Source organism: Homalodisca vitripennis, chromosome X (assembly GCF_021130785.1).
Source record: "Homalodisca vitripennis isolate AUS2020 chromosome X, UT_GWSS_2.1, whole genome shotgun sequence".
Classification (NCBI taxonomy): Eukaryota; Metazoa; Arthropoda; class Insecta; order Hemiptera; family Cicadellidae; genus Homalodisca; species Homalodisca vitripennis.
Genome location: NC_060215.1, coordinates 86899718 through 86911863, shown reverse-complemented (window position 1 = coordinate 86911863; position 12146 = coordinate 86899718). Strand labels below are relative to the sequence as shown.

The following is a 12146-nucleotide window of genomic DNA, read 5'->3' as shown; positions in this document are numbered from 1 at the left end:
TCAATTATTCTCTTTATCTCCTTTTCTTGTGTTAAAAGCAGAAGCGATGTAGGTATGTATTACAGGAGAATTGTAAAAATACATAAAGAAGCTCTCTTATGCTTGAGAAGCTTAAATTGAATTGTTTCATTGTTTCTTCTGGGTTTATGGAGAAGATGCATTGACTGGGAATTTGATTCATTCATAAGCGAGTTCTAAAGATCGGAAAAGCTTTATCTTCCAGTTGTTGAGTTTTAGCATAGAAGCTGATATTGATGTAAGTGGATAGAAAAAACTTCTCTGATTTATTCATAGGGTCACAGTATCCGTTGTAATAATGGTACTTTATAAGTTTAACACACAAAAAATCATTTGTGTTTACTAAATAGCCTAAGCATTTATCATTAACCCTACATCGGGCGCTAAACGGAGTTTTCCTCCGTGTATTTTTTATTATTAAAAATAGTACTACTTTTCTGATGTTGGCAGTCGTTTCCCGCAGTGTACTTCACGAGCATCTTTCGAGGAAGCGAAACAATAGCCTCCCGCTTATCTTTGTCAAAATCTGTCAGTATGAGGTCTACTTCCGTGCGAGACTGGACGATTCCTCCGTGAGCGCCCGATGTTGTGTTTGTAGTGCTTGGACGCCATATAGTGTTTAGTTTTTATGGAGTAATAATCCGTGTGCGCCTAAATGTGTGACCTGTGATGGTTTCTTTTTAAGTTTTACAATATATTTTATTTGAATTTTGTGAAATGGAGAATGAAGACGAGAGACTTTTCAGTACAGTACCAGTGTCCTAGGGAACATTTCAGTACTGTTTATGGAGTGAACATCGTCGTTATAAGAACCAGAAGGAAAATGTTTTGAAACTTTGTGTAGTGTTTAAAAAAATGTTTAGTAAAGAATAAATTTTGATTTTAGAGTAATAATTGACATTACAATTGTATAATATCTCAAGATTTGAAGTAAGTTGTTTTTGTAAGAAGTTAAAAACTAAGTTAATTTCCATATATTATTACAGTAGGTTAAACATTTTTACAATTAATTGCATTATTCCTTAAAATAAATCATGTTGTTATTATACAATAACATTTTTTTAATTTTGAATTTCTTATTTGGAAAATTCATCACATAAAAGAGTAATTTTTATTTAATTTCTAAAAATGAACATATTACATTGTAATTAAATCAGTATGAATATTTAAACAAAGGAAAAACGTTTAAACGACTATGATATCCATTTTTCGCTAACCTGGAGGAAACCTCCGTGAGCGCCTGATGGGGTTTTTTAATTTTAAGCGCTTGATGGAGGGTTAATAATGTTATATTATTCAGAATATAATTTATAAATTATATTAATAGTTTTTTTATGATAAGACCTTAAAATTTATGGAGCAGGCATACCTAAGTATAAAAAATAACCTACTATAAAAATAGAGCAATATGCTTCATAATCAAAATGCTCTCTCTTTATAAAGTTCAAGTTACAATAAGTGTCACAAAAATTACAAGCAGTTTTGGCACGTTGCAGCTCAATACATACTACACTACTATACAATACTAATAAAATATTACTAATTAATACATGAATACAGGTATAATCTGACTAACTTGACTGACATAACTTCTCAACAATGGACACTATATTGACGAAAGCATGGACGTGTTTCTGCAAAGTCATTGCAACAAAGTAAATGAATCCAACAACACAGTTAAACTACCGACAAATCAAATTGCTTGTTAAAAAAACTTAAATATATTAATTTCCGATTTTATGTATATGATATAAAATCAAGCAAAATCTCTAAATAGTTTTATAAAACCTATTTAATAACTGAATTTAGAGACTTTTGAGTGTCCCGAAACAATTTTTTGGGACCACCATTATAAAAAGCCGGAACAGTACAAGGTTTGGTCACCCTATGGTATAATATTAACCTGACTACTGATAATATTGACTTCTTACGATACATCATCAGTCCACGGTTTGTGTAAACTTTGCAAGTCCCTGATAATTTCCAGTAACCCAATCTTTTTATCTTACCCAATTTTTTTTCAAACCCATACTTGATTCAAACAAAAAATGGTGCGTATAAAGACTTACTGTATATTTAAGAAAGACATAAATCAAAACTGACTGTTATGATCATATTATGTATCCAACTTAATCACATAAAAATTAGTAAAACTACAGATATAGTTTCATTTTTTACTTTATTTCTTTTAAGAAATCTCTTCACTAATCTATGGCACATCACTTCTCAAAAAATCTAGGCATGCATCACACATCAAAAATGCACATTCCAAAGCAGAAACTAAGTGCATAACTATTATCAAAGTTTTACAAAATAAAAATATACACACAATGTTTCACAAATCCAAACACACCACAAAGCAATATAAGATTTGCTGACCTCCTACTAGTGAGCAGAATGAAATATCGCAATCTCAATACAGTTGGGTCAGGACTTTCCTCACTGGCTACGATCAACACAATGTCATACTCGTACACTTGTTTGTTGTCCTGAATGTCTCTGTACATGAGTTGAGAACTGCTGCTACGTTGTATGAGGACATATTCATTTGCCTGCAACATTCACGGGGCATTCATATTTTTTGTATAAGATAATGATTGTTATTATAGTTTTGCACAAGTGCATTACAATATATATTCAGTATGAAGTTAGATTACCTTTCCAATAGACCTGATACATAACTAAATATTTTGTAATCATCATTGAGATTAGGCCTTCATCACACCGAACCATAGTAAAATTTTAAACATGATCTCAAATCGATTTATGCACCAATGATTGAGCAAGATCAAATTAAAGATAACAGAAATAACTATTCTCTGGACTAATACCTAAGAAGTGAAGGTAATAGAATACTCCTTCTGATATAGAATAAATAGCATCCAACTAGGACTTTCTTCACTGGCTTCAACTGACACGATGCCAACTACTGATATACACTGTGCTGTTTAGGTGTCTTTGGATACTAACCCTCAGGGATTGTGAAATGTTCTAAACAATTGTCTCAATTGCTAAAACTACTCGAGATGTCTCAATTTTATATTTTGGTTATGGTGTTATTATTTATTTATTTATTTATTTTTCAATTTTACATGACAGCTACAGGACATGATATGGCACAAACAAAGTACAAAACCTTCAATTATTCCCAAAACAGCCATCCTAACTAAAATTAATGTGCTCTTAATATGAACTTTACATAACAAACTAAACTAAACTAAACTGCTGGCAGTTACACAAATTAATATTTAAATTTCTTTACACAACATAAATAAATGAACTCTATACAATTTAAATAAAAATAACAACTTGCTACATTGTACACATACACTTCTACAATGAACAATAAATTAAATCAAAATAAAAGGTTGCTGCATATCTTAAAAATATTTTCGAAATTATCATTAAAAATATCTAAGTTTAATTGGTTTAAATTAAGAAACCGTAGAGTCTTGTACAAAGGAAAATTATAATGAGAAACTGTTCTACATCTAGGTAAAGCAAATAAATTAAATTCTCTAAATATATGATGGGGTACATGCAAACCTATGTGACTTAACAAATACGAACTATCAACTGAATTATTAAGTAACTTACATAAAAAACTTATTGAGGCTAGTTCCAATTTTTTAATCTCAAACATTTCCCTTAAATTAGAAGTGGGCATGTCGTAAGGACATACATAATTATGTTGTTTGTAAAATAAAAATTTAAGAAATTTGTTTTGTATTATCTCTAAATTGCTACACTCTAACACATTTATTGAATTCCAGATAACAGAACAATACTCTAATTTACTTCTTATCATAGTTTTATACAAAGTCATAATTGTCTCAGTATTGTGAAAATATCTTGAATTTCTCTTGACAAAGCCCAGAAGTTTGTATGCAATCGACACCAGCATGTGGACATGATCATTAAAACAGAATGAAGAACTAACAATTACACCTAAATCTTTAATTTTAGAAACATTTTTTAAAGCTTTATTATTTATGAAGTAAATGTTAAAATCAGGAATCCTCCTCCGTGAGTATGACATGGCAAAACACTTGTTTACATTCAATTCCAACTTATTAGTCGAACACCAAACATACAACTGGTCTAAAGAATTTTGTAATAAGTTAACATCAAAATCATCTTTTATAGGCCTGTATAATTTAAGATCATCAGCGAATAATAGACATTTACAGTCAGAAAAGCAACGGGGGAGATCGTTAATGAATATTAAAAACAAGAGAGGTCCTAAATTTGAGCCCTGAAGAACACCCGAGGAGCTTGTATAAACACAAGAAGATTTGTTTAACATTGACACAAACTGAGTTCGGTTTTGTAAATATGACGCCATAAATATACAAAAATCAAATGAAAATCCTAAGAGAAATAATTTGCGCAGCAAAATATCATGATTTACCCTGTCAAATGCTTTTGAAAAATCAGTATATATTTCATCTATTCTACCGCCACTATCAAGTTCAGCTGATATATTCAAAGAAAGCTCCATTAAGTTTGTTGCTGAAGAGCGTTTGGGTAAGAACCCATGTTGTTCTGAGGAAATCCTAGACTTGATTGCACTAAACATCCGCTTATACAAAAGAAGCTCATAAACCTTTGCAAATGAATTTATCAACGAAATAGGACGATAATGCTCAATTTTATTTTTTTCTCCAGATTTGAAAATAGGAGTAACTTTGGCCTCCTTCCATTTGTCCGGAAACACACATGACGAAAGTGAAAGATTAAAAATAAAACACAGTGGTTTTGCTAATATCTCCCCACAACCTTTTACAATATACGCTGGAATTCCATCTGGGCCCGAAGACCTTTTTGATTTCAGCTCTCTTATGGTACTCACTACAGCACTAGAATTAAAACTGGGTATAAAAAAGTTGTCTAAGGATTGACTACTAATGAACTGGTCCAGATTGTAACATGAGGGTTGTGGGTCATAAACAGATGAAAAGTAACTTGCAAAAGCATCAGGTATATTATCTCCAGTATATGTATCATCAAAACAAGACATATTATTAAATTCACTCACACTCAAATGGTCATTATTTCATTTTGATTTGATAAAAGACCAGAAATTATTAGGATTTAATTTTATGTTATTCTCTACCGAAGAAATGTAATCTCTATGTGCTACTTGTATTTTATCCTTAACAGTCTTTCTTAAAGACTTAAATAATTCATTATGATGACGAGAGTACTTCCTTTTTTTAGCACATTTGTTTTTTAATTTTAAATCCATAATTATTTCACGAGTAAACCATACTGGATATTTATTTGGAACTCTCACCTTCTTTCGTGGAACACACTGACTGATACAAGAGAACAATACACTATAGAAATAATCTAAACATTCATTAACAGAGGTAAGACTGTACATAAGTCCACAATCATAGTCTCTAAGTTTACAGTACAGCTCGAAAAAATTTGCATGTTTAAAGGAGTAATACTGCTTGGATGAAATATCAGGACAAGGTTTGTGCTCTATGGGTTTATCTATGCAAAATATAATTAAAGCTGGGTGGAAATCGTCAACTGGCAATAACGGGCTAAAGCTCCGTTCAACAATGGTATTATTGTAATTACTTAACACCAAATCTAAAGTTAAATCATTACAGTTTAAAATGTTATTGTATGAAGAAAGGTTATGTTCACACATTATATTGTTAATAATGTTAGCTGAAGATTTAGCAACAGAAAAATCAAAGGCAGTGCCATTAATTGTCGGAATGTTAAAATCTCCAAGGATTATAAAATTATTATAATGTACATCTATTAAATCAAAGGAATTACCGTAATTTGTGTAGGAACTGAGAACTTGGCCAGGAGGAATGTAAACAACACTTACAATAACTGTATTGAACGGCAGTGACAGTTTGACCGAGAGAGAATCTATGTTAGACGCGATCAGCTGTGGACCAGTTATCAGCTGCACAGCTGATATGCGTTTGTTTACCGCCAACAGCACTCCCCCCCTCTACTCCGACCTGTGGTCATTTGATCTCTGTCTGCACAGAACACTTCGTATCTACAATCGAACAACTCACTGTTATCTATGCCGGGTTCAAGCCAGGTTTCTGTAAAAGCGATTAAATCGTAATTTTCGCCCAACACTGACTCGTATAAATCTAATGTTTTGGTTCTCAGTCCCCGCACGTTTTGATAATAAATACTTAGTTTTAAACTATCCAATAAATAACATATTTAAATAACAAATAATAGGCCTAGCGTGCATTTCGAACTAAATTGTAACAAACTAGCGAACAATTTCATTGGGCAGTAACAAAGGAATATTTTACTGTGTAATGTAATTAGAAAACAACAAATAAAAATCATCTCAACTTTGCAGAATGGAACTTAGTGGGGTTGATGTTTCTTATTTTCCTTATCAATCAAGTTCGCCAAGATATCCTCATTGCCAATGACTATCACTCTACTTGAACTGTCATCCGATTTCCTAGCCTTCACCCTCCCTGCCCTATCTACCCATACATACTTGTAGTTAAAGTCAGATTTTAATTTACGAGCTTTTGCAAAGAGAACTCTTCTTACCGGAGCCAAGGAGACGTTGATGTACACAGGTGAGTCGCTCCTGTAGCCAGCCAGATGTCTTGTAGAAAAGTCTCCTTTTCACTTTCCGCTTCTGTAGTAGGCTGTCAGCGTCGTCCCGGCGAAGAAACTTGACAATAATCCCCGATGTTGGGCGGTTATTGCCCCCTCCAATCCGATGACAGGCGTCTATGGCATCCTCGCTCAATGTAGTTCCCAGAGCAGTTCCGATCTCTACTACCTTCTTCTTCAGGGCATCAGACGACTCAGCTGGACCTTCCTCAGGAATTCCAAAAATCTCCAGGGTGTTCCGTCTTGAGTACTGTTCCAGTTCAGCTTGGCGATCCGACATGTCCTTGAATTTAACTTGTAGTCGGTTATTTTCCTCCTGCAGACTGGAAATCTTCTTTTGCTGGTCATCTATTAATTTCTTCTGAGTCTCAATCAGCTTATTGTTATCAGAGATCAGTTCCAGACAGTGGTTTATGGATTTGCCGAGTTCAGACTCCACCTTGCTTTGACCTTCAAGGATTTCTCTCTTCATCTCCTCCAGCATGCTTTTTATATCTTCCATAGTAACGGTTGAATTACCAGGACTCATGTTGGGTGGGCTGGAATCTGAAAAGCTTCTACTCAATCTCTTCTTCTGTGTACAAGGGTTACAGGTCCACTTGGTGTTAGACGATGAAAAGACCTCAAATTCAGCTTCCGTAAGATTTACACAGTTCCAATGGAAATAGCCTTTACACGGTTTGCACTGTATTTTCTGCTTCTCTGCTCTTAAAACTGGCTTAGAACACTTATCACAGGTACTCATTATAAAACACACAAGTCACGATTGAGGTTAGGTTTATAAACAACGAAACAGCAACCATTTCGTAGCATAAATGCAACGTACACTTTATAAAATTAAATAGAGAGTTCAATCAGCAATGATGATAAAAACATAATGATAATTTAACAAGAGCCACAATAAAATTTACAGTAAATAACAAATGTATTCAGCAATAAAACTTATTGTTCTTATTATATTGCCATTTTGCCTCTATTCAATTCAAATTCAGGCTTCTTTACACTCCTCTTTTAAGAATTATTTTACTTTTACACAAAAACTTTTTGTCACAATGCTGCTGCTTCACGAGAAATTCTATTTGTAATCTTTACTTTGCAACTAAGATGTTCTTAATGAAACATGTAGTTTCCTTTCGATTCAAATTGGATTCTATATGATAGTTTTATCAAGAAAAAATTTTAATGCTCTCCACTAATAAGTAGTTCAAGGAATGATAATTCCATACAATTTATTTTTTTTGTAATTACAAATTTGAACTGTTTATGCTCAACACAATCATATTAAACTAAATAAAGTATGAAAAGAATTCAAACTACCTTTGATGGAAGGTAGAGTTTGAAACTTATAAAACTAGGATAACATAGTTATATAACAGTATAGACTTTAATTTTTTTTAAATATGTTATAGAGGAATAGAAGTTCTAAAGTATATTTCATATTAAATAAAATCAATTCAAGATTCTTTAAATCTACGAAAAGTTAAAACAACTTATTATAGATAATTTCCTACACTTATGACGAATTAACATCAATAGATTAAGTGATGTACCTAAAAGTTTTATACAGTTGATTAATGTTATGCACATTTTTTACTCTTCGATTATGATGCTTTTACTTGGAGAAAACTTTGTATGACCAAAAAAGATATTTTTATTTAGAATTAATAACTTATCCCTGAAAATGTGGTATATGGTCTGAACCATCGGAAGGACGATAATAAAGGCATACAGAAATATCCATATCATCTTATTTTTAGTTTATTGCATACAATAGAATTCATTAAAGTACCGTGAATGAGCAGAAATACAAAAAGATATTGATAGGTGAATGATTGAAAGTGCCATTCCATTATCGTAATTTCGTCTGACGATGTGTGGCGGGATACAGATATAATTGTAAAGTAAAGATGTCTTATTTTACCAGGCGAAGTTAGGGCTAAGAAGTCCTCTCTAACACTACGAGAGAGGGCACACCCTCCAAGTATCCTTAAGTGTATGGCACACCTAAGGATAAAGTACCTACATGAAAATGAAAATTTAGATATGATTATGTGAACATTGGCGTAAAGAGTCTGAGCTCTCTTCTATTAACTTACTGAAATATAACCTAGTCTTATCTTACTGCAGAAAGAACTGTGTTAGAGGTGACTCAGCTATTTATGCTAAATGCAATCTAGATGTTAAAAACTTTAATCAATTATATTTGCAACGTAGTGCAAAGAAGTGTTAACCATTTCTCAATAGGAAGGGTTTTCCAGTTGTTTCTCTTATCAAGTTATGAAACTCCTTCTACTGGTCCTTGTGTCTTGAGATGAATATGATACAGGTATTTGGAATGTGGAATGGTCCCTCTGCTAAAAAGGTCTAAGCAACATAAGGTCAGCATCCTGAAGAATTTAGAAGGATGTGTGTATGTTCATGGTTCTTCCCGAACAATCTGTACGGATTCTTTGTAGTTAAACTGCTCTGTGTTTATGTCTTCTTTAATATGCTCAGAATCAGCGTCTATGTCGGACTCATTCTCTTGCTTATAACAGTAACATTTACTAGAAAGTTGTTCCAAACACCAACAAATGTTCTCCTTGTTGCTGTTCATCGTGGAATAAAACTATTAAAGATTAATATTCACTCACAAACACTAATAAAAACTAAAATTAACTACGCACACATACTATTAATAGTTACGTGGTAGGTCGTGCTGTTAGGCACAATCTAACATTTTACAACCCGCCTGAATTCCCCACCCCCTCACGCCATACATCACCACTTTTACCACTCATATAGAAATGTTGTTAAATATACCATAGAAAGCATAGTTAAAAGATCAGTGTCATCAGACAGGGAATAAATAAACTTCTTCAGAACGACTGAAAATGTTAGATTTGATCTAATAGCATGATCTATGGTGGGTTAAACGAGAACTACATATTTTTTAATTGTTTAATAAAGCAGAATATACTTTACTAATACAAAAATTGACTTTACTTGTAATATAAACAATATAAAGAGATCTTAATGACATTTTTATGAAGTCAACGTTTTCTCCCATTCTTATTCTTATAATTGTTACAATTGTCAAGATTACTTAAACAAACCTAAAAAGTTGAAAATTTCCTCGCTTTAGTACCAACAAAAGGATACCAACTCTAAAGACAGATGGAATAAACTGATTGGTAACCCAAGGAGTAGTCTTTTGCGTATTTTTCAGATGGCTGAGAAAGCATATAGACAGGGCTGAGCATCCTTAGCGAACATTAACATCCATATATTCTTAGCTAGAGATGTGGATGTATAACTGCATTAATTAAACTCATAGCTCGCTAGTAGGGAAGTCTTATTAACCCTGATGGTTTACTGGCTTGCTGACTGACATACAATTACATCAACACCACACTCCTAATCACATATTTTCCCACTGCTTCAGTGGAGTCAACTTACTGTATGTCACAGAATGTATGGTAAAAGATTTCCTACATTATTTAATCCACACAATATAATAAATAGTATATATGGATACCGCTCAAACTTTGATATGAATTATGCTTTTAGGATTTTTATTGTATTTTAAAGTTTTAACATTTTAAAGTTTTTATCTGTTTTAAAGTTTTAACTATTAAAAGTATTTATAATTTTATATTTTTAGTTATATATAGTTGTTGTATGAATACGGTTTAATTTGACCAAGTTTAATTTGAAGTAACTGATAGTGTATACTTGTAATTCAATAACATAAATCATGTTTTAAATAATAACCTGTTTAAATGTTAAATTAAATTTAGTTTAGTGCTCTAGACAGCTTAGGATTAAGATGAAAGTGATGGATACTATGCAATATGTGAATTGATTAACAGCAATAAAGAGATTTATTATTATGAATCATTGTATTTTTGTTTTTCCAAATTATATAACGTTTAGTTATTTTTTTCAAGCTCACAAACTTACAGAACTGAGAGATTTATCGTCTAGTTCCTGTCCAGGTGCTACCATAGACATTATCTTCATGGGATAGTCATCTTCGTGGTTCAATAGGTAGCTGAAGAGTAGGTGAGTGGGAGACGATATCTTGGGAATCACCAGATTACCTGTGCATCAAATTCACATAAATTACTCAATAAATGTAGTTTTTATCATTTCATGGGTGAGAAGATTAAGCATGCTTTCTTTCTAATAATAAAAAATCCATACCACTAGATATGTCTAGACTAATATAACAGACAAATTATATTGTGTAAAACCTATTAGATGAAATAATATACCTAAAAATAAAACACAAATAAACTACACTCAACACTGGCAACAAAAACACAAGCCAGTGGATCACATGGTATCCACATGGTATGTTCTATAGCACTTAATCTTTTCAGCACCAGCTGTTTAATACTGTGACACGTTAAAAGGCGCCAAGCAAAAAACGGCAAATTTTGAAAACTCAGTCTACATTTGTTTATAGGGATAAACATGTTGGAATTTGATTTGTTTAGCATTAAATTACATGCTCTAATAAGGATATTCAACAAACAAATTATGACCTTAAAAATTTACAAAGTATGTACAGTTTTGAAATTTGTTGTGAAAAACGCATTATTGTAACATCAGGCAAATAAGAAAATTGTACGCATGAAACCTTATGGTTCAATATATAGTTTATTAAAAATCCAGGTAAAACTAGAAACATGTAGACCAAATAATTTTATTAATATATAAATTTATTATTTATTTATTATATATTAAAAAAGGTGTGTTCAAAAAGTAGTAGGAATTTTTAAGTTTTGTTGGTTTAGATAGTCCAATTGTCCAGATTTTTTAAAATTATATTGGTACTCATGCTCCGGAAGTATAATAAAACTTCCAGCTAAATTCATTGTTTACTTTTTCAGTGGCTGCTGCTGAGGGTAGATGTGTTTTATGAACTCAGCGGTTTTCATATTTTTTTAATGGATCAAGAAGTATTTGTAACAAATTTTGTGTGAAAAATAAAATAAAGTGTAACAAAGTGTAGAAATGTTAACAAAGGCCTATGGTGAGTAAAACAAGGGTTTACGAGTGGTATAAACTTTTCAAAGATGGCCGTGAAGACAATGAAGATGACAACCGCTCCGGACGCCCCAGCACATCCAACAGCTGATGAAAACATGAAAAAATTTAATGAAATGTTATGAATAACCGCCATATTACGATCAGAGAAGTTGCTGATGATATTGCCACATCAATTGGTTTATGCCATGAAAATTTTTGAATGTTTTGGGTATAGTATCATGTGGCAGCAAAATTTGTTCTGAAATTGTTGAATTTTGAACAATTTTGACAACAGCAGCAAAATTTGCTCTGTAGTCACTAAATGAAATCAATCATGATGCAGAATTTGAAACGTGTTATAATTGGTGACAAAACATTGATTTACGGATATGACATGGGTTTTCCAAGACTTCTTACATTAGTGTTAGTAATTTCCCAGAAAGTACTAATGTACATTAGAAATACATCCCATCAATACTCCCTTT

General features: G+C 32.2%; 1 protein-coding gene across 3 annotated transcripts in view; it reads right to left on the bottom strand.

The window, feature by feature from the left end:
• The window catches only part of LOC124369311 (KICSTOR complex protein SZT2-like), a 295343-nt gene that overhangs the window by 29722 nt on the left and 253475 nt on the right, over positions 1–12146 (bottom strand). For all 3 annotated transcript variants that reach the window (XM_046827256.1, XM_046827257.1, XM_046827258.1), the window contains exons 53-54: positions 10588–10727; positions 2398–2570 (exon numbers count right to left, since the gene is read on the bottom strand). In XM_046827256.1, coding sequence (XP_046683212.1) covers positions 2398–2570; positions 10588–10727 — 313 coding nt within the window. The remainder of the gene's footprint in view (positions 1–2397; positions 2571–10587; positions 10728–12146) is intronic.